The 20,340-nt window shown below is 41.9% G+C and overlaps 1 protein-coding gene across 1 annotated transcript; it reads right to left on the bottom strand.

Annotated features, from left to right (window-relative positions):
* Positions 1 to 138: 138 nt before the first annotated feature.
* si:rp71-46j2.7 (uncharacterized) lies at positions 139 to 19,356 on the bottom strand. Its single transcript, XM_052058947.1, has 17 exons — positions 18,967 to 19,356; positions 18,384 to 18,495; positions 16,307 to 16,520; positions 15,598 to 15,740; positions 13,117 to 13,279; positions 12,962 to 13,017; positions 9,148 to 9,410; positions 8,867 to 8,977; positions 8,588 to 8,713; positions 7,992 to 8,090; positions 7,741 to 7,899; positions 5,486 to 5,925; positions 3,668 to 3,831; positions 2,215 to 2,278; positions 1,948 to 2,141; positions 1,691 to 1,779; positions 139 to 719 (listed from the first exon to the last, which is right to left on the bottom strand). The coding sequence occupies exons 1-17, from the start codon at positions 19,201 to 19,203 to the stop codon at positions 621 to 623; spliced, it is 2,733 nt and encodes a 910-aa protein (XP_051914907.1). The 5' UTR covers positions 19,204 to 19,356; the 3' UTR covers positions 139 to 620.
* Between the last annotated feature and the right edge of the window lie 984 nt (positions 19,357 to 20,340).

The following is a 20,340-nucleotide window of genomic DNA, read 5'->3' on the forward strand; positions in this document are numbered from 1 at the left end:
AACCGTGATGTGGTTCAAATTCTAATTGGATTGCAATTTAACTGTGACAATTATCTTTTCCTGAGGTTAAGTAATCACTTCCGACCACGTTATCATCATCAATCTCAAAATCCAGATCAATTTCATCAAGGCAACAATAAAAGTGGACATTTTGTTTTATTTAAAAAAAAACGGCACTGAAACTTGACATTTCAATATAGTTAACATTTGACACTTTTCAAGTTGATGTGATTTGTAACAATGACAATCTCTTAGTGGAAATAAGTCCTGCCGATCAGGATACAAAAAGACAACCGACTGATGTGTGAAAAAGTGACACCAAAACATTCATGGGGAAAAAAAACGTGCAAGAAAAGTCTTCCTTGTGGTGAAAAATCACAGTGTCGCAACAGGAATCCCCCTCCACACAAAAAATAACGATTATTCATTTGAAACAAAATCTGATCCAAAATTCACATTCATGTTTAATATGAGGTAAAAGAAAACAAAAACATCAGAAATTGCTGACTGGCACTGAGGTGGTTTGAAGGTTTCAGGCATTTCACGGTGATTAATAAATAATTATACATGATATACTGTATATACCAAAAAAAACACTGCATTAAAATAAAATTCACAGATTAGGCGATGAGGTTGGTCACGTTCTGCAGGGCGGCAGCACTCCGGGTCAGGGAATGCTCGTGAGGGAATAATTCTCGCAGGAGGAATGACAGCAGCATCTAAAAATGGAGGGGTTGGGGGGAGCCACCAATATACCCAAAAATGTTTTTAATAGATTGAAAGCCTCATTACTTTCTCAAAACCCTACTTTGAAACCCATTTAAAACCCTGAACCAATTAAATTTCTACTTCAATTCAATTTGAATCTTCAAACGCAGGTCTGAAACCCAACTTTGAAGCACATCGTAATATCCAACTTGGAAACTCCCAAACGAGCTTGAAACCTTAACCCTGACTTGAAAGTCTTTTCAGAAAGGAAGAGAAAAGCTGTGCATGTATTAGGGTATGTATTCAGCCAGCCGATTTCATTGGTTGACATTAACTTTTTTTAAATCGACAAAGATTTCCAACATGTGAAAGATGACATTCAAACCCCACCCACAAAATATGTCACATGTTGCTTATTTTTGTCTGTTTTAAAGGCAACTTCTAAAGGGAAAATTGTAAAACCATTAAACGTGCTGCCTGTAATTCATTGTGGCCTTAAAGGGTCAAAAAATAAGTTGTTCTATTCATATAGACAGTCATACCTCGGTTTTCCATCATAATCCGTTCCAGAAGGCTGTTCGAAAAGTGATTTGTTCGAAATCCGAAACCATTTTATTTGCTCATGATTAGGGGCTAATACACTATGCAGAAATAACAGAAAACAGTCAGATTTGCGTTGATCACAACAAACACGTCTACTCACAATGAACGCTACACAAGGAAGCGTCACTCCCTTGTGTAAGGAAGCCGAGAGGAGTCGAGTGGTGTATTCGGGTTTGCTCAGTTTGATCAAAAACCGGTTTTTGGTCGAAATCCAAAGCGTAAAAATCTCAAATTTTCTGGTTGAAATCCAATTTGGTCGATAACAGAGACGTTCGAAAACCAAGGTTTGATTGTATCATATTTACATTGCACCTTTCTGATCCATTAATTTTCGTATGAAGTGCTCGAAATAAACCAGTCAAAAACAACAGTTACTTACATAAACAAGGGCCTTGTTTTTCTCAGCGTCCTGAAAGAGATTAAAAACGTTCTCCATGTCCGTCTTCTTGAGGACCAGATAGTGCGAATCTAACAAAAGGAGGGGGAGAACATATTTGAATAATTAATTATATTATCGTATACATGGACTGTCGTCTACAATATAAAAATCCCTATAGAGTGAGAAATGAAGTAAATGATCGCAAACACAGGTAGCGAGTGCCGAGCTTGCATGTCAAGTTGCGGCACGGCGCCTACATCGAGTGCTGATGAGGTTGTGCGCTCGCTCGCGGGTCTCGCTTTTCTCGTCATCCGTGCGAGGCGGTGGCGGCGGCGCTGAAGGAGAAGCGGCCGCGGGGGTCTGCGGCCACGCTTTGTCGCATAGGGTTTGGATGTACGCCGCCATCTGCTCCTCGTTCGGGTTCATCTTGTTCAAGAAGGTGTTGACTTTCCTGCACAGACCAACGGCGTCGGCGTCAACAGAACGGCGGGACGCAACTAGCAGGAAGTGGAGACTACACTCACTTTTTCAAAATGGGCATGACGGGTTTCAAAATGGCGTCAAATATGTTAATGAGAATGGAGTTTCCTATGAAGACAACAACAGGGTTAGTGAAAAGACCGACGCCCTGAGTGCAAGTATCTTGTTGCGCCATAGCAGGCTGATCTCGACTGGCTGGAGATAGAATGAAGTCAAAAGCAAAAAAAAAGGCAGAGAAGATCCCCTACTAAATGGCGGTAAATTGGTTCTCACAGACCAGAGAAAATACTGTATATTTGCGTAGGTATTGTAGTATACTCTGTTTGTACGTGTTGCCGTTCCTTGTGTGTTAAAGTAGCAGTTGTTTCAAGGTTTACAATTACCGTAGTCATGCCCGAGAGCACCAGGTCGCCATTTAGGATTAAGGATAAAGTCTTTGCATTTTAGGACTAAACACGAAAGGCGACACCTCTTGGTGGTTTACCACAACATGACACAAGCCACAAAGGCTCAGCACCAGTCGTCATCGCAATTAAGCCTACGCAAACAGCGTGAGGTTGTTTAATTTCCAACTGTCGCTTGTCGCCAGAGGCCAACAAAACCTTCAACAATCAACATGCTATGCATGTCATCTAAAAATAGGTACAAGATGACTAAACGCTTGCAGCATCTTTGAGATGGAAATGAGCTACAGGAATCACTCGCATATTCACGGTTCATCATTCGCAAAGTTATTTGCTGAACCCCCAATTTGCTTTTTTTTTTTAGACGTACTTCCAACGGTTCGGAAAAGGTCATATTGAGTTCACCTTTCAAGGTTTTAAAAGCATTTATGTTCCTCCTGAAATTTCACTCCAAGGTTCAATATCCTCAGATTCTTTTGAGTATGCTATTCAAGTGATACATCTTGACTTAAGAGCCAAGCGTTGTATGTTGGGGAGGAGCCAAGTTTAGCCTGCGTGATTGCAGAAGTGAACCTTAGCTGCTTGTGTAAGCCCATTTTCGTGCATGTACACAAAATCATCTGTAAATCATTTACTTTTAAGATGAATGTTGTAAAATGTGTTTGAAATACAGTGTTTATGCAGAATGCATTTTTTTTTAAGTTTTGTAGAGTGTAAAAAAAAAAAATTATATGACAGGAAAGCTAAAAGTCACAACAACTGAATGTATGACATCACAAACTTGGCCGGTGAGTCTGTGTGTGAGCTTCTGGGTGTGAGTTGTCCATGACAGCATTTTCTTGTTTTTGTGTGTCTACTTGACCGTTTGATCCATTCTTTCATCACTGAAAGAGCATCTGCGACTGACTCCCTTACTTCTGTCGAGCGATAGCATATTAGAACATCGCTTGCAGCACAACTTTTAGCTCGTCTCCCCCCCCCAAAAAAAAAAAAAAAACTCAATTGGAGGACTTGTACAGATAAAAAAATATATATTGGAAGCTGTCAGTTTTTTTTAGCTATTCAATAGGCTTTGCTATTAAAAGGAACAAACCTGAAATTTCTTTGAGCAGATCAAAAATGGCTTTGGTGGCCTCAAGCTGCTCCCAGGTGCCTTGACTCCTGGGCTCATCCCCCTTGGCCGGGACCACCTGCTCCTTCCCTTTGAATTTGTAAGTCCCACAGGACAACCTGGGGCTTGTCTTCTCTTTCTTAGTCCTTTACAATCAAGACAACAAAAGTCAACGTTAACTCACTTCAGACAGTTCTAACAAAAATCGATACAGTGATCCCTCTCTATTTCACGGTTCGTTTGTCGTGGCTTCAGTGCATCGCGGTTTTTTCAAACATATTCATAAAAAAATAAAATATACCGGTATATTTTTTCATATACATGGTACTGTATATATTGCTGTGTGACTCGCTGTTGTTTTGCTGACTTTTGCAGCTTTTCATGGACCGTTTGCGGACTTAAAAAAATAAAAATAAATATGTTAATTGGTCGCTACTTCGCGGATTTTCGTTTCTCGCGGGTGGTTTTGGTCCCCATTAACGGTGATAAACGAGGGATTACTGTAGTTCAAAAAAAATAAAATAAGCACCTTATGGTAAAAAGAGCACATTAATGGCACAAACAGGAAGATTATTTCTTTTTCTTTTTAATGTAATCATGCACTTGCTAAAGGTATAGGGTTGCTGTTTGCTGGATCTTTGTGCTTTTATAAACCACAATAAAAAAAGGAATCCAGATGGCATACCAGTCTCCATTTATTAATTTATACCAATTATTCATGGAACTATGTTCCATATCAACCTTTATTACTGTGTTAAATGGCAAAAGTTGAGTTGAATGGCTTAACACTGTTTTGCGTCCAGTGCTTGTGTGCCGATGTAGAAGCAATTTATTGAGAGAATCCGCTATCTCAGGGATGCCCATCATGTAGATCCTGATCTACCGGTAGATCTAAGACAGGTCCCAAGTAGATCCGAGGAGTGTCGAGAAGAAAAATCAACAAACAACCATTTGTGTGTCTTTGTACATGTTAGTAATATATTTTTTGTGTTAATATACACTGCACACTAATCATCTTATCAGTCTCATTTTCACAAAAAAAATACTTAAAAAATAAAATAAAGCAGGTAAATCGTTTGCAATTGCAGCTTGTGATCAGAGCTTTTCGTGTACAATTCACAGAGGGCACGAGCAAAGAATAGGAATCTAAGAGGGCCCAGCGAAGCCCTTTAAAGCAGTACGTGTGAGCTACCAGTTAACAGGCTGCAAAAGTGCGTCGCATGTCTCCGTTTCTCATCATGGCGTGCGCGCGTGTGTGTTTGTGCGCGTGCGCGCGCCGTTAAGGGTAGATCCCGGGAGGTTAGTTGATCCAAAAAGTTTGGGCACCCCTGCGCTATCCAATATCGACATGCCTCGTGTGACGGTGGTGTATTTGTATTCACTGACTGAAGAAAACACTAAATACAGTTTTCTTGATACATTTGCTCATGACTATGTACATGCTAGATGCATTTTTTATGCTATGCTGATTATTTGTATTGTTACAAAACCACGGTGAATACATCCAACCAGAATAATCAGTATGTGTTCGTTAACTCTGAACCTAAAGATCTGAACGACCAAAGGCTTCATACAACCCCCGTTTTATCTCAGTCGTTTATGTAACACGGTTCATGATTGTGTACATGCTAGATGTGTGGCGTTTGTTCTTTATGGTCGTCTTACTTTAAGTGTTTTGCTGCCATCTTGTGGCATCCATAGGCAATTACAAATACCATTGTATTGTCATTATTCTGAGATTTTTTGCTTTCTTCTTGCGCTCTCCTGATTGGTGGAGCAGCTAGTTACAGGTGAGCTAACCTGGCATTGAAGTGCAACCACGACGGGGCATTGGTGGCATCCTCCCCATGAAGGCCTCCTTCGCGGCTGCAGCTTGGCGACGCGTACTCCAACTGGGATGCGTCCTCGTCGCTGTGGTTTTTGAGAGAGGCCAAAGACTCCTGCGATCTGGATCGGGTTAGTCCCCTGAGGATCATTTTAAAGTGCGTTAAAGGATTTTCGGAATCCTCCCCTTTTTCCTGGGCACAGCTTCCAATGGAAGAGTCTGAGTTGAAATGTGGGCGCGGCTTCTTTTCGGTTTCCTCGTCGTCTCCCTCAGGCGTCTCACATGAGGTTATGACGATGGTGGGAAGTGAAACGGCGCCAACGATGCAGTTCGTCTCAGAGGAACTGGGGAAGTTCTCTGAACCTTCTGCGGATGTGATGATTTCTTTGGAGGGTTCTGTCGGCGGAGTAGAGCTCTGCATGGAAAATAAGCAACTTTGGTTGAAGCGGCAGGGATGAAAACACATCATGACACATTAAGCGGTTTATATCCTTGATCCAGTTCAAGGTCCATATAGATTGAATGTTTACAAGTCAGGCTTTTCTTTTCACTACTGTATGACACTTTTGCACACTACTGGGACAGCTCCAAGTTACCGATGAGGCAAAAACGTGCACTGAGAGACAACTGTTTGCATCTAGTTCTTTTGTGCTCAGATTAAAGCAAAAAACTGCTTCCAATATTACTTATCAAACTTGCCCCTTTTTATGTATTATTTTTCATTTTAACAGATTGATACATTTTTTTCTGGATTGTGTAATTTGTACAGTTTTAAATAAAAATCTTGCATTCATTGTAGTATCACATAAGAAAATTCTGATATTTCAATGGGAGTGTGTTCACTCTCTACCTGTACTGTATATGAATTTACACTTATTAATACACTTAATTATTCATTAATAATTAAGAAGAATGATTGTCTCAACTGGCAACACGCTTATTCTTTATCATAAAAAAAAAACACACTTGTTTTCAGTTTTACTATATTTTCGATCCAAATTTCTCTAATGGCTCTCAGATGTATCATTTCTACAACATTGTCTTATTACTGAGCAAAAGTGATCCGATACAAAAAAAAATAGGTCTGCATTTTTATGAGGATGATTGTGTCTTACCAATATTAATAACAATCTCGAAAACACAATGGGCATCATAGCTGGAGTTTAAAACATTTTAACTTCAGTAGTAGAGTGCCGTTTACCCCACAGCCCACTAAATAAAATATGCAAACACATTGCAGACTGCGTATCCCCTACAGACACCACTAAAAATGACAAGTTTATTTGCCTTTTTTTTTTGCACTCAATTTCCTTCAGTGCTTCTCCATTGTGTGCATGCGGTGTGGCATCTAACAGGGACAATACAACCAATTGCTATAAAAGCTCTGTCTATGCATGAGTAGCTCTTTAGATTACTTTGATGCAGCCTATTCCTGAGCAAGACACTTTCTTCAGAACATATTGAAAAGTGTCTGTCATTCATCTGCGGGTGATTTGAGTAATGCGGTCGGTGTAAAACAATCAACATAAGAATGACAAAAGAAGAGCTGCATCAAAAATGTGGCTTTTGCAAAGATAATGCTCACCACGTTTGAGTGGTATTGCTAGGGAGATTTTGTTTTTACCTAATAAAGCCAGATTATGGAGCACTCTCATATTGGATTTGATGAGATCATGCATGGCCGAGATACAGCATTTCCTCATTGCATCGTAAACTGTTAATATCATGTCCCAATATTTTGGACATACGAACACTACAACGCAAGTTAAAAGAGCGAGACAGTGACAACAGGCGCGAAGGAACACTTAGAGTGTGTTTGAATATTTAACAAGGTCTGCGGGGGCTATAGAACAAAAATACACACACACCCAAAAAAAGGGGAAAAAAAACTTTTATGTGGGTATTATTTTCCACCTATAGCAGGTAGATTTGGAAGGAATCACCCACATTAACTGTGTTTCAATGCACTGTATATGTAAAACAATTCACTTATTGTGAATTAAAAAGAAAAAAAATAATGAGTTCAATTAAGTTTAGTCGCAAAAGGGTTCAAATACAGAAAAAAAAAATCTAAAATGTTCTATCGAGTTTGAAAAAAAATCCAATCATCATCTTTTTTTTTTTTTTAAATGTACATTACCACCCACCCCACTCAGGTGGCCATAGGATAGTGCAGCCCATTTGATGAGGGCGAGTGTTGTCATGTAACACCTAAAATGAACTAGGTTACCTCTTCGTCCTCTTGTCCAGGTGTCAAGAAGTAAGCCAACCCGCTCAACAGGCCCCACACGCCTCCGTAATGCTGCTCTTCACTGAGCAGCTTGTCCAGTGGACACAGAAACTGGAACACCGGTTGCGTGTGTCCAATTAGCGTGTCACAAATTAATTCCTGGCAAGGCAAACAAGACGCTTAAGTAAAGAGTAAAACAATCCAATTAGCTTCTCGTGTGCGTGTCTATGTATCTTCTTTTTTTGTTTTACCTGAAGGAAGTGCTCCACGGAAACTTTTGCTGCTTCTTTAGCCTCGTCATTGACCTCAAGCTCATTGACCTCCAAGATCATGGGCAAGCTGGTGGAGTCCTGAAGAAAAAACAAAATAAATAAATACAGGGCTGATATGGGGATGATGTAAAATAGCCTGATACGGGGTTGCAGTTTCTCCCTTGCAGCCTGTCGGTAGATGTGTGGCGCTCAATCGCTTGGTGAAAAGAATTCTTAAGAGTATTTTTTTCCCAGGATGATTCACTTCAGTCTTGTTGCTTCATGTGGGGTGGGCCTAAGATGCCACTAAAGATCCTAGCAGTAAAGCCCTGGCTAATAGGAAAGCACTACTTGGTGTCAAGGAGGTATATATCTTGAAGTGGTACGTCTCTTTAAGAAGAAAATAATCTCACGCACTTTTTATGAAGACACCTGGCAACCGTTTTTAATTGTGTGTGGGGGAGGGGCACAATATTTTCTCTAACTACTCCTTTTCAAACAGTTTTATATGCACAATGAGGTCTAATTCAAATGACAGTCTTCAAGAAAGAGATCTGATTGGCATTCAAAGTGGGATGTGGAGAAATCCAATTTACCTGCCACCTGTTTCTGAAATGAATGACATCTGTGTATTTCTTCTTGATGTCCCACTGGAGGTTTTCAGGGCTGTCCCTCTCCTCCAGGTGAACCGTGAAGATTAGCTCTTCAGTTTCCCACTCCGCCTGAAGCAGAGACAGAGAGAGTGAGACGGAGAGGAAGAAAATATGTACACCTACTCAAGCCGAGCTTCCAAGGACAAGCATTCGCATACTCTGTGCTGACAAATAACAGGCCCCGCAGGACATTGCAGACTGTCAGCGATATTTAGAACTCACATGAGGGATGCTGACAGCCCAGCGGCCGACGCGCCACATTTCATAAGACAGCTTGAATTCCATCATGTCCTCTTGGACGCTTGTCAGGTAGTTCTCCAGATCGCTGTCCTCCTAATGGGTTTTGGCCACAAATCAACAATGAGTCATCCTAGTTTGACTCCCGATCACACTACATTGTGTCTTGCATCCGTGTTTGACATCCTTTATTGAGCCAAGACGTGCAATTTTTACCAAACAAAAATGTCCCTATTTGCCAGAAAGGTTTTTTTTTTTGTGAACACCTTAAAAAAATCCAGTCTATAGAAATCCCAATCTAGTGATTTAGGGAGTGAGCAATGATGGGGAAGCCTCGCCTGGTCGGAGTCGTGCTGGCTGTGCACGGAGCCCTCCCGGCTGCTGGCCTCGTCCTCGTTGGCCACGTCTCCCTGGGCCGCTATGATCCTCATCACCAGCTCCCGCTCCAGCTTTTTCATCTTTTTTTTCTTTGCCTTCTTGGTCTTCATCTTGTCCACAAATTTTGACCAGCCCGCCTTGAACTTGTTGCCTGACAGAAGCAGATTAGAAAACATGTGGACAGACGTACTTTTATTATTGACATTATTTCTACCATGACTTTTGAATGAAGCAACAGCAACAAACGTGTTAAAAATGAATAAGTTTGCAGTAAGATGTCGGATAAACAACCCAACATGCTCATGATGTGTGGACAAATACATCTCATTAGAGCTCTTGCTTGTCCACATTATGTAAACTCGGGCTGGTGTTGCATAAATACGTACAAGGCTCATTACAAGCGTATCATTATTTGCTTTATTTCACTCATCGATGCAGTTTGCGGCGCCCTGGCGTGACGACAGCGAATAAATGAGTTGACATTAGCTGCTTGAACTAACAATGGAGAAACTAATTAAAGCATGAAGCGCCCCGGTTAGTACAAACATGTCACAAATAAAGACGACACCACATTGCTACTGATTAAACCCGTCCTACATGCACAATCCGAATCGTAATAATGATCCCATCTGCTCTGCCAGATGTAGCCGCCATCTTCCCATTTGAAACCAACCCTTCAATGAAATGTGCTTTTCCTCAAGGTTGAAATGAGAATAAAATTCAACCTTGTCCCGACTTGCCTCATTCTACTATGACAGGTACACTGATTTGTAGCTCAATTCAAATGTGTTTAAGTTGGCTTTGGAACACAAGAAGCGATCCGGTGAGAAGACTTGGAGAGGAGTTCTTGTCCTAGATGTTTAGATAAGTGATTCGCAACCTCAGTAATGTACCGCTGAGAGATTAGCCAATTGCATGAGGCAGATGATAACTGCCTGTTCATGTGTACATATGAGCTCACCTAAGGAGAAAATAAACAGACGTTGCAGCTGAACTGTGCCTCTCATTATTCTCAAAATGCTAGTCTAGTCTCGTATGTTAGAGGTCTTTATGTCCTCAGGATTGCCACTATTACCATTCGTCACTAGAAATAATAACAGAATACTAGGAAAGCGACGTTTAGTAGGCTCGGTACAATACAGTCTGTACAATACGCCCTTACGGGCCGTGGTTTATCAGTTTTCATATTGAGATGATGTGTGCGTGTACCTGTACTCACATTCGTAACATTATCGGGCTTCAAAGTAAAATGTGAAACTAGCACTACGAACGTAGGGTTTGACAGGTGCAACTTTAAAAGCATGACTACGTTGAAATTTCTGGGGTGGATTAATGTTGGCTTTACCGTCGAATATAAGGACAAAGAGAGTGAAAACTGTTGACATACAATTGACTGGGTTGCTCATTGTTCCGTGTTCTGTGCGTCAAGGGGAAAAGAGCCTTATGCCCAAACCCATGTCCGCATTCTGATGCAACATTTGCGACACTATCCAGTGGTAGCATTTATTGCTCAAGATTTGCAGCCCTTTTCTGGGTTTGAAGATTTGTGCTTTGCCCACTTCCTGAAAGTGTGCTTTAAATTCTGCGTGTTTTGATTGATCGCGCCTGCAGAGTGGGTTGCTGGTATGACAAATTGACAGTGAAAAAGAAATAAGTTAGTGTATTGTTCGGTACAAGAAAAAAAATGCAATTTTTGTTGATGAGTTAAAAAAATTGAGTTAATTTTGAGAGTGATGTTTCTGCTAAAAACATTGACCCAAATGTGCAGAACCATGGCCCCAAAAACTGTGACAAAGAGTACCGTGCGTTAGTTGTACCGTCCAGCCCAACAGAATACATGAAGAGATACAAACAATAAATTGGCTTCAATAATGGGTGCATTCATGAAGCCATTTCACTCCATCTGAGCATAACCACTGCTGGAATTTGATTAATTTTAACGAAGAAAGAATTTTTTTAAAAAGGATTTCAATAGAGAGCAAGATGCAAAATCCTTTCCAATCTGCTTTAGCTCTTTCTACAATATTCTGTTGCCAGTCTTTGCTGGGAGGATGCAATTAAAGCCAACAGAAGCTTCATTAAATTACCGGTACATCCAACCGCTTGTCAACAGGACTTCAAGCGCAGGATTGCCTTCGCAATAAACAACACAGACAGTGAGAAGAAACGCACGCTTCTGTGCTTTGTCACAAAACATTAGCGCTTGTAGCGCGGGTACAAAAAGAGCAACGGAACACAACCCGCCTCAACCACAGATGGTCCGTCTCCAGATAAGGGCTGTTCACATGGCAAGATTTGGTCCGGTGCTGCGCCGGGGCTGCCCCAGTAGAGCGTTCACACGTGCAAATTAGCTCCGGCGTAGCCCCGGAAAAGAGCTTATACCGGACCAAATTTGACCCACCTCAGGGAGGTGGGTCAAATATTTGCTCCGGAGCAAATGCTCGTTTGCGAACCAGCACCGGTGTAAATTTGCACGTGTGAACGCAACTGGGTTAAATTTGCTCCAGAGCAAATGCTTGTGAAGAGTACGTATGGCGAGAATGCGTTGCTTTCGTGCTCTGTCGGACTTCCGTAATGTGTTTGTTTCATAACGACACAAGACTTGGCTAGTAACATCTTTCCTTTTGTAGGAGACTGGACTGTCTCGAAGTTGTGTGTTCCTTTGTTGTTTGTTCACAACTCCCCGTCCTCCCATATATAATTTATTTTGTGATTTCCTCTCTTGATTTTCTGTTTGGCGCATTAGTGTTTGCTTTTCTGTGTGTCATTGAAGTCATCGTTGATTTACGTTTTCTTGGGCGGTCACTCTCGAGCAGAAGGCACGGAGACCAAGAAGGAAAAGGACGTGCCGGTCCAGTAGTCGCTTGAGTTCAAGTCAAGTCAACAGTATTTATAGAGCACTTTCAAACAGCCATCGCTGCATACAAAGTGCTGTACATGGAGCGATTTAACAGTAAACAGTAAGACGAATCGATAAAAAAGGCGGTAGAAAGCACCAAGCAGTAAAATCAAGAACAAATCTAAGTCATGCTGAGTCAAACGCCAAAGAATACAAGTGAGTTTTGAGGAGGGCTTTAAAGATGGGCAGCGAGGAGGCTTGCCGAATGTTCACCGGGAGGTCATTCCAGAGAGAGGGACCAGCAACAGAAAAGGCTCGATCCCCTCAGAGCCTCAGTTTAGTTAGTTGTGTATATACATTCATTCATTCATTCATCTTCCTAACCGCTTGATCCTCACTTGGGTCGCGGGGGGTGCTGGAGCCTATCCCAGCTGTCTCCGGGCAGTAGGCGGGGGACACCCTGAATCGGTTGCCAGCCAATCGCAGGGCACACAGAAACGAACAACCATTCACAGTCACACTCACACCTAGGGACAATTTGGAGTGTTCAATCAGCCTGTCACGCATGTTTTTGGAATGTGGGAGGAAACCGGAGCACCCGGAGAAAACCCACGCAGGCCCGGGGAGAACATGCAAACTCCACACAGGGAGGCCGGAGCTGGAATCGAACCCGGTACCTCTGCACTGTGAAGCCGACGTGCTAACCACTGGACTACCGGGCCGCCTTTATTTTTTATTTTTTTATGGGCGTTTTGTAATCAGTTTTTCAGTAATCTACAGCTGGAAGTGACAAACAACTTGAAGCAAGACTGTGCGGCCTCTTATTTGGACGTGTAAAATGATGCTCCAGAGTTCGAACAGACCTTTGCCTTTGCCCTTGATCCTGGTGCTGGTGGATTCTTCCACTCCCTCCAAGTTCCTATAAAAGCAGAGACACGGCAGTCAGGACCTACGAGCGCACGCATGCCGACAGATGATCATGAATCAAGCTGTATGTGGAGTGACTGTGGCAACTCACACTTGAGCTGTGTCATCCTCCTGCGAAGCCAGAGAGATTTGGTCTGGGTCAGAAGCGCATAGCTCTTCTGTCGAACCTTTAGTAGAAACGCTGTCAAGTTGGCTCACCACCAGCTGGTTCAGGTTGTCAGGGTCAGACAGCCATGTCACCAACAGGCCCAAACCTGAGGATGGAAGGGGGAGAGAAAAGGCAAAAACACTCACTTACACTTGATCGGGTATACAAGCACCCTCCAATTCAACAGAAAATAAGAGAGAGAAAAGAAATTTAAATACAAAGTGAACACGAAATCGCTGTTCGTTTGTGCCACCGTTAGATCACCGATTTTAAAGCAATGCCTTTTAAGGGTTTTTCAAGTATGAAGTCTTTGAAGGTTCATAATCACTAACATCTATGCTAAGTTCATTTAACTCACCTATGGTATTTCGCCTGATATGGTTGAACATGTTATTTAAAAACATTTCAATAAAACTTCAGTTAATATAAAAGTGTTAAGTTTTCTTTGGTTTGATGGGTCAGTTTTAGTGGAGTGACGAATATACAGCCTGAAATGAGCACATGGTGCCGCTGACCTAGACGGCTGCGAGCGAGTCTTCTTTTCCTTTCCCAAAAGTGATGTTATAGAATAGCGTCCAGAAAGTTACTTTCTTTGTTGCTACATTGAACATCTATCTGCGAGGAGGCACGTCAAAACAAAACAAAAAGTTCTGAGCAAGAAACTTACAATTAAAAACGATTAATTAGCCAGACGTAATGAACCGATTAAATGTGTCTTTTGTCGATAAGAGTTTATAACAAATGCCGTTCTTTTTGAGTCAACAGTTCATCTTGTTGCAATGCATCATTTATGCATGGAAGAAACGAGTGAGATGTGCGCAAAGACATTTTTTCGTTGCACACAACTCAAAGACTATCTATCAACAAATTATAGCCTCCTAATGTATTGTACAGTTGAAAACAAGTGGCACTTTTATTTTGTGCCTCCAATAAGTCAAAGTGCGCACATAAGTCTTTTGGCTAATTACAACTGATATAAACAGCATTTAATGTTGGAGAAAATCGCCGTGCGATATTGCCAACTCAATTATACGGCATATGAATAAAATGTTTCATCAATACTTCTTTGGGTGCAAGCCAACAGAAATAGAAAGAGCCTGCACTTGGGCGATAATTCTTCAATTAGAGTCATAAAATGCATCCATTTAAATGCGGCGCAATAGCAAAAACCTGCAAAGATGAAAAGATTTTATGTAGTTGCTTTAAAAGACAATGAAGCCCTAAAGGGAGATTATAAATCTGTGAATACAGACTCTTCTTTTAATATAATTTTGGGGCGTTTTTTTAAGATCTTTAAAAAAAAATCCTCTGACAAAGAATTACACTATAGTATGTTATATATAGAGAGAGAGCTCTGCCAAGGTGGAACAAAAGAGGGGAATGAGGCAGAAAAATATTTCAGAAAAGTGGTGGGAAAATGTGGAATGCACATATGTATTGAGGAGACAATTTTGGAGTACATAAACTCGGTCTCTGCCGCACTGTGGACAGTTCTATTTGTCAACAGGAAATCAACCGCTTATTGCCATCAAGAAATATCTTTCTCAAGTACGTTGTTCTGATGGGTAGGCGTGCAAGTCGGTATTGCCCAACTTGTCTGCAAAATTGGGTTTGTAAACCACTTAAATGACAAACAGATCACCGAAGATAGCGCTGTTGCATCGTTTTGCAGTTGAGATCAGCAAAGCTTTTGAGTAGAAGGACAAGATCAGGTGGTGAATACCGACTTTTCACGTCAATTACCCGAGAAATGCCAACATGATGGAAGTCCGACGCTGTGAGTGTTGAGAGAGGCAGAGCGCGCTCCCCTCTTATTAGTTTGCCTTTCAGAGCTGCTTTTATTGTTATCATTATTCTCATTCAGATTTTCTTTCATGTACAATTCACCGAAGGTACTGGCAAAGCATGGCAATCCGGAGGTCCGAGAGAAGCATTTTAAAACTGCACGCATGAACTACGATAGTGAACACGCAACAAAAGTACCTCCGATGCATCCGTCAGGGATAGCAATGGCTAGTGATGAAAAAAGCGGAAAGGGGCGTGGCCTGGATAGGGCGACCAATCACAACAAGTAAGACATCATACACGTCCAATCGCAGGGCTGTTTACAGTCGGAAGATGGAAAGACTGATCGGGAGCGCTTGTGAAAACTCGACGATAAGGTACCTGACCCCCCCTAAAATTTTCTCAACGGATTTAGACGATTCACAAAAATGATCAATTTAAGAAATAAAACGGCGGATTTCCGCGTATCCGCGGAAAATTGCCATCCCTGATCCATGTCAGGTCTCGATGAAGGTAGGCAGTGATTTCCTTTTCACAAACTCACGTGTCTATTTATCTGTTTCTTCCACCTTAGGGGCCATTATGGCTGTTGCTCATTATGGCATGCGTGTGTAAGTGCTTCCTGAAATGCTTCCTTACCCTTTAAAGCAACTATCTCACTTAGGGCACAGCGGGTCATTTGCTGGCACCACAGGTGTTCGGGCAGCAGGTTCCGTACCAGAGCGTCCGAGAGCTCACGGAGCAACGCCATCTCCTCGGTGCGGCAGCTCAACAAAGGCTCCCTGAAAAGATAAACAAGACCACAGGGTGAAAACATGCCGGGATTTATAAGTGGCCTTCAATGTTATTCATCCCTACGGGGGTGAAAAATCACACGCGCGAAATCGTCAAGGTGCCACTTTTTAAACCTTTTTTCGCCGGAAAAAAGCCATCATTGCAGGTAAAATCCAATAAAGCACGGTAAATTATTCATGGACGATAAAACATCCAGAGGTATTTATAGGCACGTTATTGAGAGCAAAGAGCAGCTGAGACAGCAATAATTGAAGGTTTTTTTTTTTTTTTAAACTAAAGTAATGCACAGCATAGCCTCCAGCACGACAAGCCGTGCTTGAATTTTAATATGCTGGGATTTGGAGCACATTTCTTGATTGAGCAGTGTTTCCAGGGCACTTATTTTACATTAGAGAAATTTTACAGCACCAAATACAAATGTCAAACTGTATTCATTTAGGATAGTCACATTGGCGCGATAACGTTTGAAAAACACCGCGTTCATGACCCCTAATGACCTTGTGAGGGTACGCGTAAAACCCCAGCAAAATTCGAAACGCGGGGTTTTGTTCACCTGTCTGTTTGCTTGGAGTCGTGCAAGTGCTGCGTAAGAATGCGAATGGAGCCCACCACCGTTTGGCACACATCCAAGTCCCGCGTGAACTGGATAATGCTGTCGATGACATAGTCAAACTCCTCGCCCAGAGCCCGGCGCAATGGCTGCCGCTCGCACGGCTCGGGAACGTCATACCACGGCAACACCAGCCGCGCGTAGGCACAGTGGAACACTGCGGAGATCAAAGTTAGAATAGTTTGGGCATTTTCATTGTCGTTTGTTTTTATTTCATTTTGATGTTTTTGAGTGAGTTTTAATTACTTTTCTGAACAGTTTTTGTTTAGTTTTTATTCATTTTAGCTTTCTTCAAAAATGCTTTGTATTTGGTCCTGTTATTGTCCATCCATCCATTTTCTGAACCGCTTAAGCCTCAATAGGGTCGCGGGGGGTGCTGTAGCCTAATCCCAGCTGTCTTCGGGCAGTAGGCGGGGGACACCCTGGATCAGTTGCCAGCCAATCGCAGGCCACACAGAGACGAACAACCATCCACGCTCACATTCAACACCTCGGGACAATTTAGAGCGTCCAATCAGCCTGCCATGCATGTTTTTGGAATGTGGGAGGAAACCGGAGCACCCGGAGAAAACCCACGCAGGCCCGGGGAGAACATGCAAACTCCACACAGGGAGGCTGGAGCTGGAATCGAACCCGGTACCTCTGCACTGTGAAGCCGACGTGCTAACCACTGGACTACCGGGCCGCCTTGTCCTGTTATTACGAGTTATTTATTCGTTTGTTTTTTGAAATTTTTGTGTACTTATTGTGTCAAAGAGTGACAAAAGCTGAAATGAAAAGGCATTCCAAAACACGCAATATGTAAACACGGCTGTTGCCGAGGACAAACATCATTTGGTGGCGCTTTTTTATTTGCAGGCCACTAAATGACGTCGTTTCAACGTGACACACAGGAAAAAGATCACAACTCCCAGACGACTGTTCCACCTTGTTCCTTCCCTCGAACGACCAAGCTCTAATGCCAAAATAAATATGTTTTAATAATTTTAAATCAACCCCTTAGGCACGTGTATTAAATTAATTGTCAATTATGAAACCAAAGAACATTTTAACATAGATAGCCGTGTAAATGTAAAAACTAGTTTCAGTACATTTTTAAGAGTTGTTTGAAGCCTCGCCATTGCTATCACTGAGCTTCGCGGGTCATTGGCAGGTTGCAACAGAGATGGAGAGACTGGAAGAGTCACACAGAGCCATAAGTGCACCAAAGTGGTAACCTGTCCAGTAGACAATTACAATACTCATCTAGATTCTGATACCAGGACTTGCTTCCAAGATCCTTTCAACAAGTGCAAAATATTGTGTATCCAGAATATGATTAATTTTCAGAATGAAACAAAAAAAAATGCATCCTAGATGTCTTTCAACAAAAAAAAGGATGGATGAAAATAAAGTTTGTTAACATTTCCCTGTAAATTATCTTACAACATAGACAACATGTGGACAAATACATCATGAGCACAAAAGAAAAAAACAAAATAAATTTACAAGTGTTATTGTTTTACGAGTACACTAATCAAGGTTACGAGTGCCATTACTTCCCACTCAGAGTTACGACACAGTCTGCGGCCGAGTCATGAAGAGACATTTATTAAAGGCGGCAAAAACACACGCCGGTGAAGCATGCGAAGCAGGCATGTTACTTCCCGTTCTGTATTATCTAAGAATGGGATCCATCTTTTTGGTAGGTGGGGTTTGCCACTTTTTTTCTTGCCTGAACGCCCCTCCTCAGTGGAGGTAACATGACCTCCTTAAAGTGTGTCAAGTCACAACACAACACTGCATTTGCTGGCACAACACAGCTAGAAGGGAACCAATGCGTTGTGACAGCACGGATTTGATTTTAAAAATGTATTTGTTAAAACAATGGTTATCAACAAAACGTGCCAGCAAACGTGAGTAAATGGACACGAGATAGTCATTCTTCAGTATACATGCTTTTTGTGAGAATTTTTTTCCCAATATGAAATATTTACCAAAGCTCAATAAAGTTCGGAAATAACTGCATGAAAACACCCACCATGCTGCAGAGATCTTTTGACATGAGGATAGCGGCGCCCCAGAGAGCCCCTGGCGTCGTCATCGTTACCTTCTGCAGATAAGTCGCTACTCAAGCGTTCATCAAGAGTCTCCTGGTAACAGAAGGTCATGAGGGTCCTGATCTATACTTCAATATTGCAGTGGCCCAAAACATTTTGAACTTACTGTCATAATATTAGCATAAAATAGTGTGGGGAAATAGCTTGTGTAGGAAATAAGTTTTAGCTTCAATCTTTAAACACCGTGATGCAAACAAAATGCAAACGTCAATCAACTCATAAATGAAGCTCTTATATAATTTTTTAGAAAATATTTTTTTAGTTGTTCATGACTGCATGATTATGATTTTAATCGTCCTTTTGGAGTTTCCATATTTTGTTACGGCTGCAGTTGATAAGTGTTCCATAGATCAAGTTGAGAATCGATCAGGTTTTAAACATGTACTTCTATTCAGGTACAGGGAGAGTACACGTCTATCTCCTCAACTCCTAATTGTACTTTTTTACCTTTCTCCACAATTAAGTCTAACCGTCAATTACAACTCGCAGTGTTTGTTGGTTCACCTGGAGAGGGTCGTCGTCGGTTTGCGTGCTGCTCTCCCGGCCGCTGTTGGCTAGCATCAGCGGCGCAGAAAGGCAAAAAAAGAAGAAGCAGACAAAATATTGAGCCAGAGTTCGACCCGACTCGGTCAAGTACCAAAGAAGGCCCAGCGTCACCGCAATGGACATGCGCCATCCAAACATCTTTTCCTCGTCCTTTTCCTCCTCACCACTACCTCGCTCGGACCAAAGTGCCAACATGGAGCGGTATCCGGGCCGCTCGGGACGGCAGCATCGCGAAAACAGGCGCCGAAGAAATGACGTTGGGGAAACCAAGTCGGAGAACACAAATGAAGTGGCTGGGAAGCAGCAAAGTTTGGCGAACAGTCTACTTGAACGCCGCACGATGATTGGCTAAACCAGGCCCGCGTGATACTTCAAGGGGAGGGCGCCTTCTACAGGACACGTTGTGTTACTACTGAAAATTTAATCAAAACCTTGGCGAGCGAGCGAGCTCGATAGATAGCTGGAATGATAATTTATTTTTTAAATAGACGTATCCCCGATTACATTAATTGATTAAATGAACACAATAAGATAAACATATTAGATCATATATCAAAAGACATAAGTCTGATTTCTCTGTACAAGGCATTTTGCAAAATATCTCACAGTGATAATATTGTGGTTTGAAAATATCCATCTCGGCCTCTCCCGACTAATGTCCTTAAAATATCTCATGTACACAGTTTTACACTATTTATCAAAACGACCCTTGAAGCAAAAGTCTTGTGTTTTAATGAAAAAAAAAATTATTATCGCATAATCTCCACATTTCCATGAACATGCTGATTTTGTATTTTGGGCTCATAATAATCATTCTTGTTTTCAATTCCCTTTTCTTCCCAATTCTTTGTCCCTGTGTAGGACAATTCAACCCACGAATACTGCAGAACGACAAGGGCACACTAGCAGTTGAATAGTGGGGAAAATTTTACTTTAAAACACGATTGTTCCACCAGTCAACTGAATTATTTTACTGGGCAAGCCAAACAGTACAGATGGATGTAAAACACATACACGCACGCACACGCACACACGCACTCACACACGCAGACACGCGCACACGCGCAAACACACACACGCACACGTACAGTTGACTATTGTAATACCAGCTTTGACCTGTGGGAGGCAGCATGCTGCCACTGGCCATCCAAAATCCTTAACATAATAACTGTTAATGAAGTCTAATTTGATGGTTCAGCATTATTGATGGCAAGGCCCAGGGTAATTTACATTGGCAACACATTATTGGAAAAAAAAATCAAAAACATTTACACCCATGCACTGCAAGCTGGGCAGCCAAGAGAAATGCTACTAAATGAAATGAATAGACTG

The sequence above is a fragment of the Hippocampus zosterae genome, chromosome 1 (assembly GCF_025434085.1).
Source record: "Hippocampus zosterae strain Florida chromosome 1, ASM2543408v3, whole genome shotgun sequence".
Classification (NCBI taxonomy): domain Eukaryota; kingdom Metazoa; phylum Chordata; class Actinopteri; order Syngnathiformes; family Syngnathidae; genus Hippocampus; species Hippocampus zosterae.

Excerpts from the sequence above, each read along its gene's own strand:
- si:rp71-46j2.7 (XM_052058947.1), bottom strand. The coding sequence starts at position 19,203 with ATGTTGGCACTTTGGTCCGAGCGAGGTAGTGGTGAGGAGGAAAAGGAC. Across the intron at positions 8,978-9,147 it reads ATAGACTGGATTTTTTTAAG|GAGGACAGCGATCTGGAGAA; the intron begins GTGTTCACAAAA and ends AAAACCCATTAG. Across the intron at positions 8,714-8,866 it reads GGGCTGTCAGCATCCCTCAT|GCGGAGTGGGAAACTGAAGA; the intron begins GTGAGTTCTAAA and ends TCTCTGCTTCAG.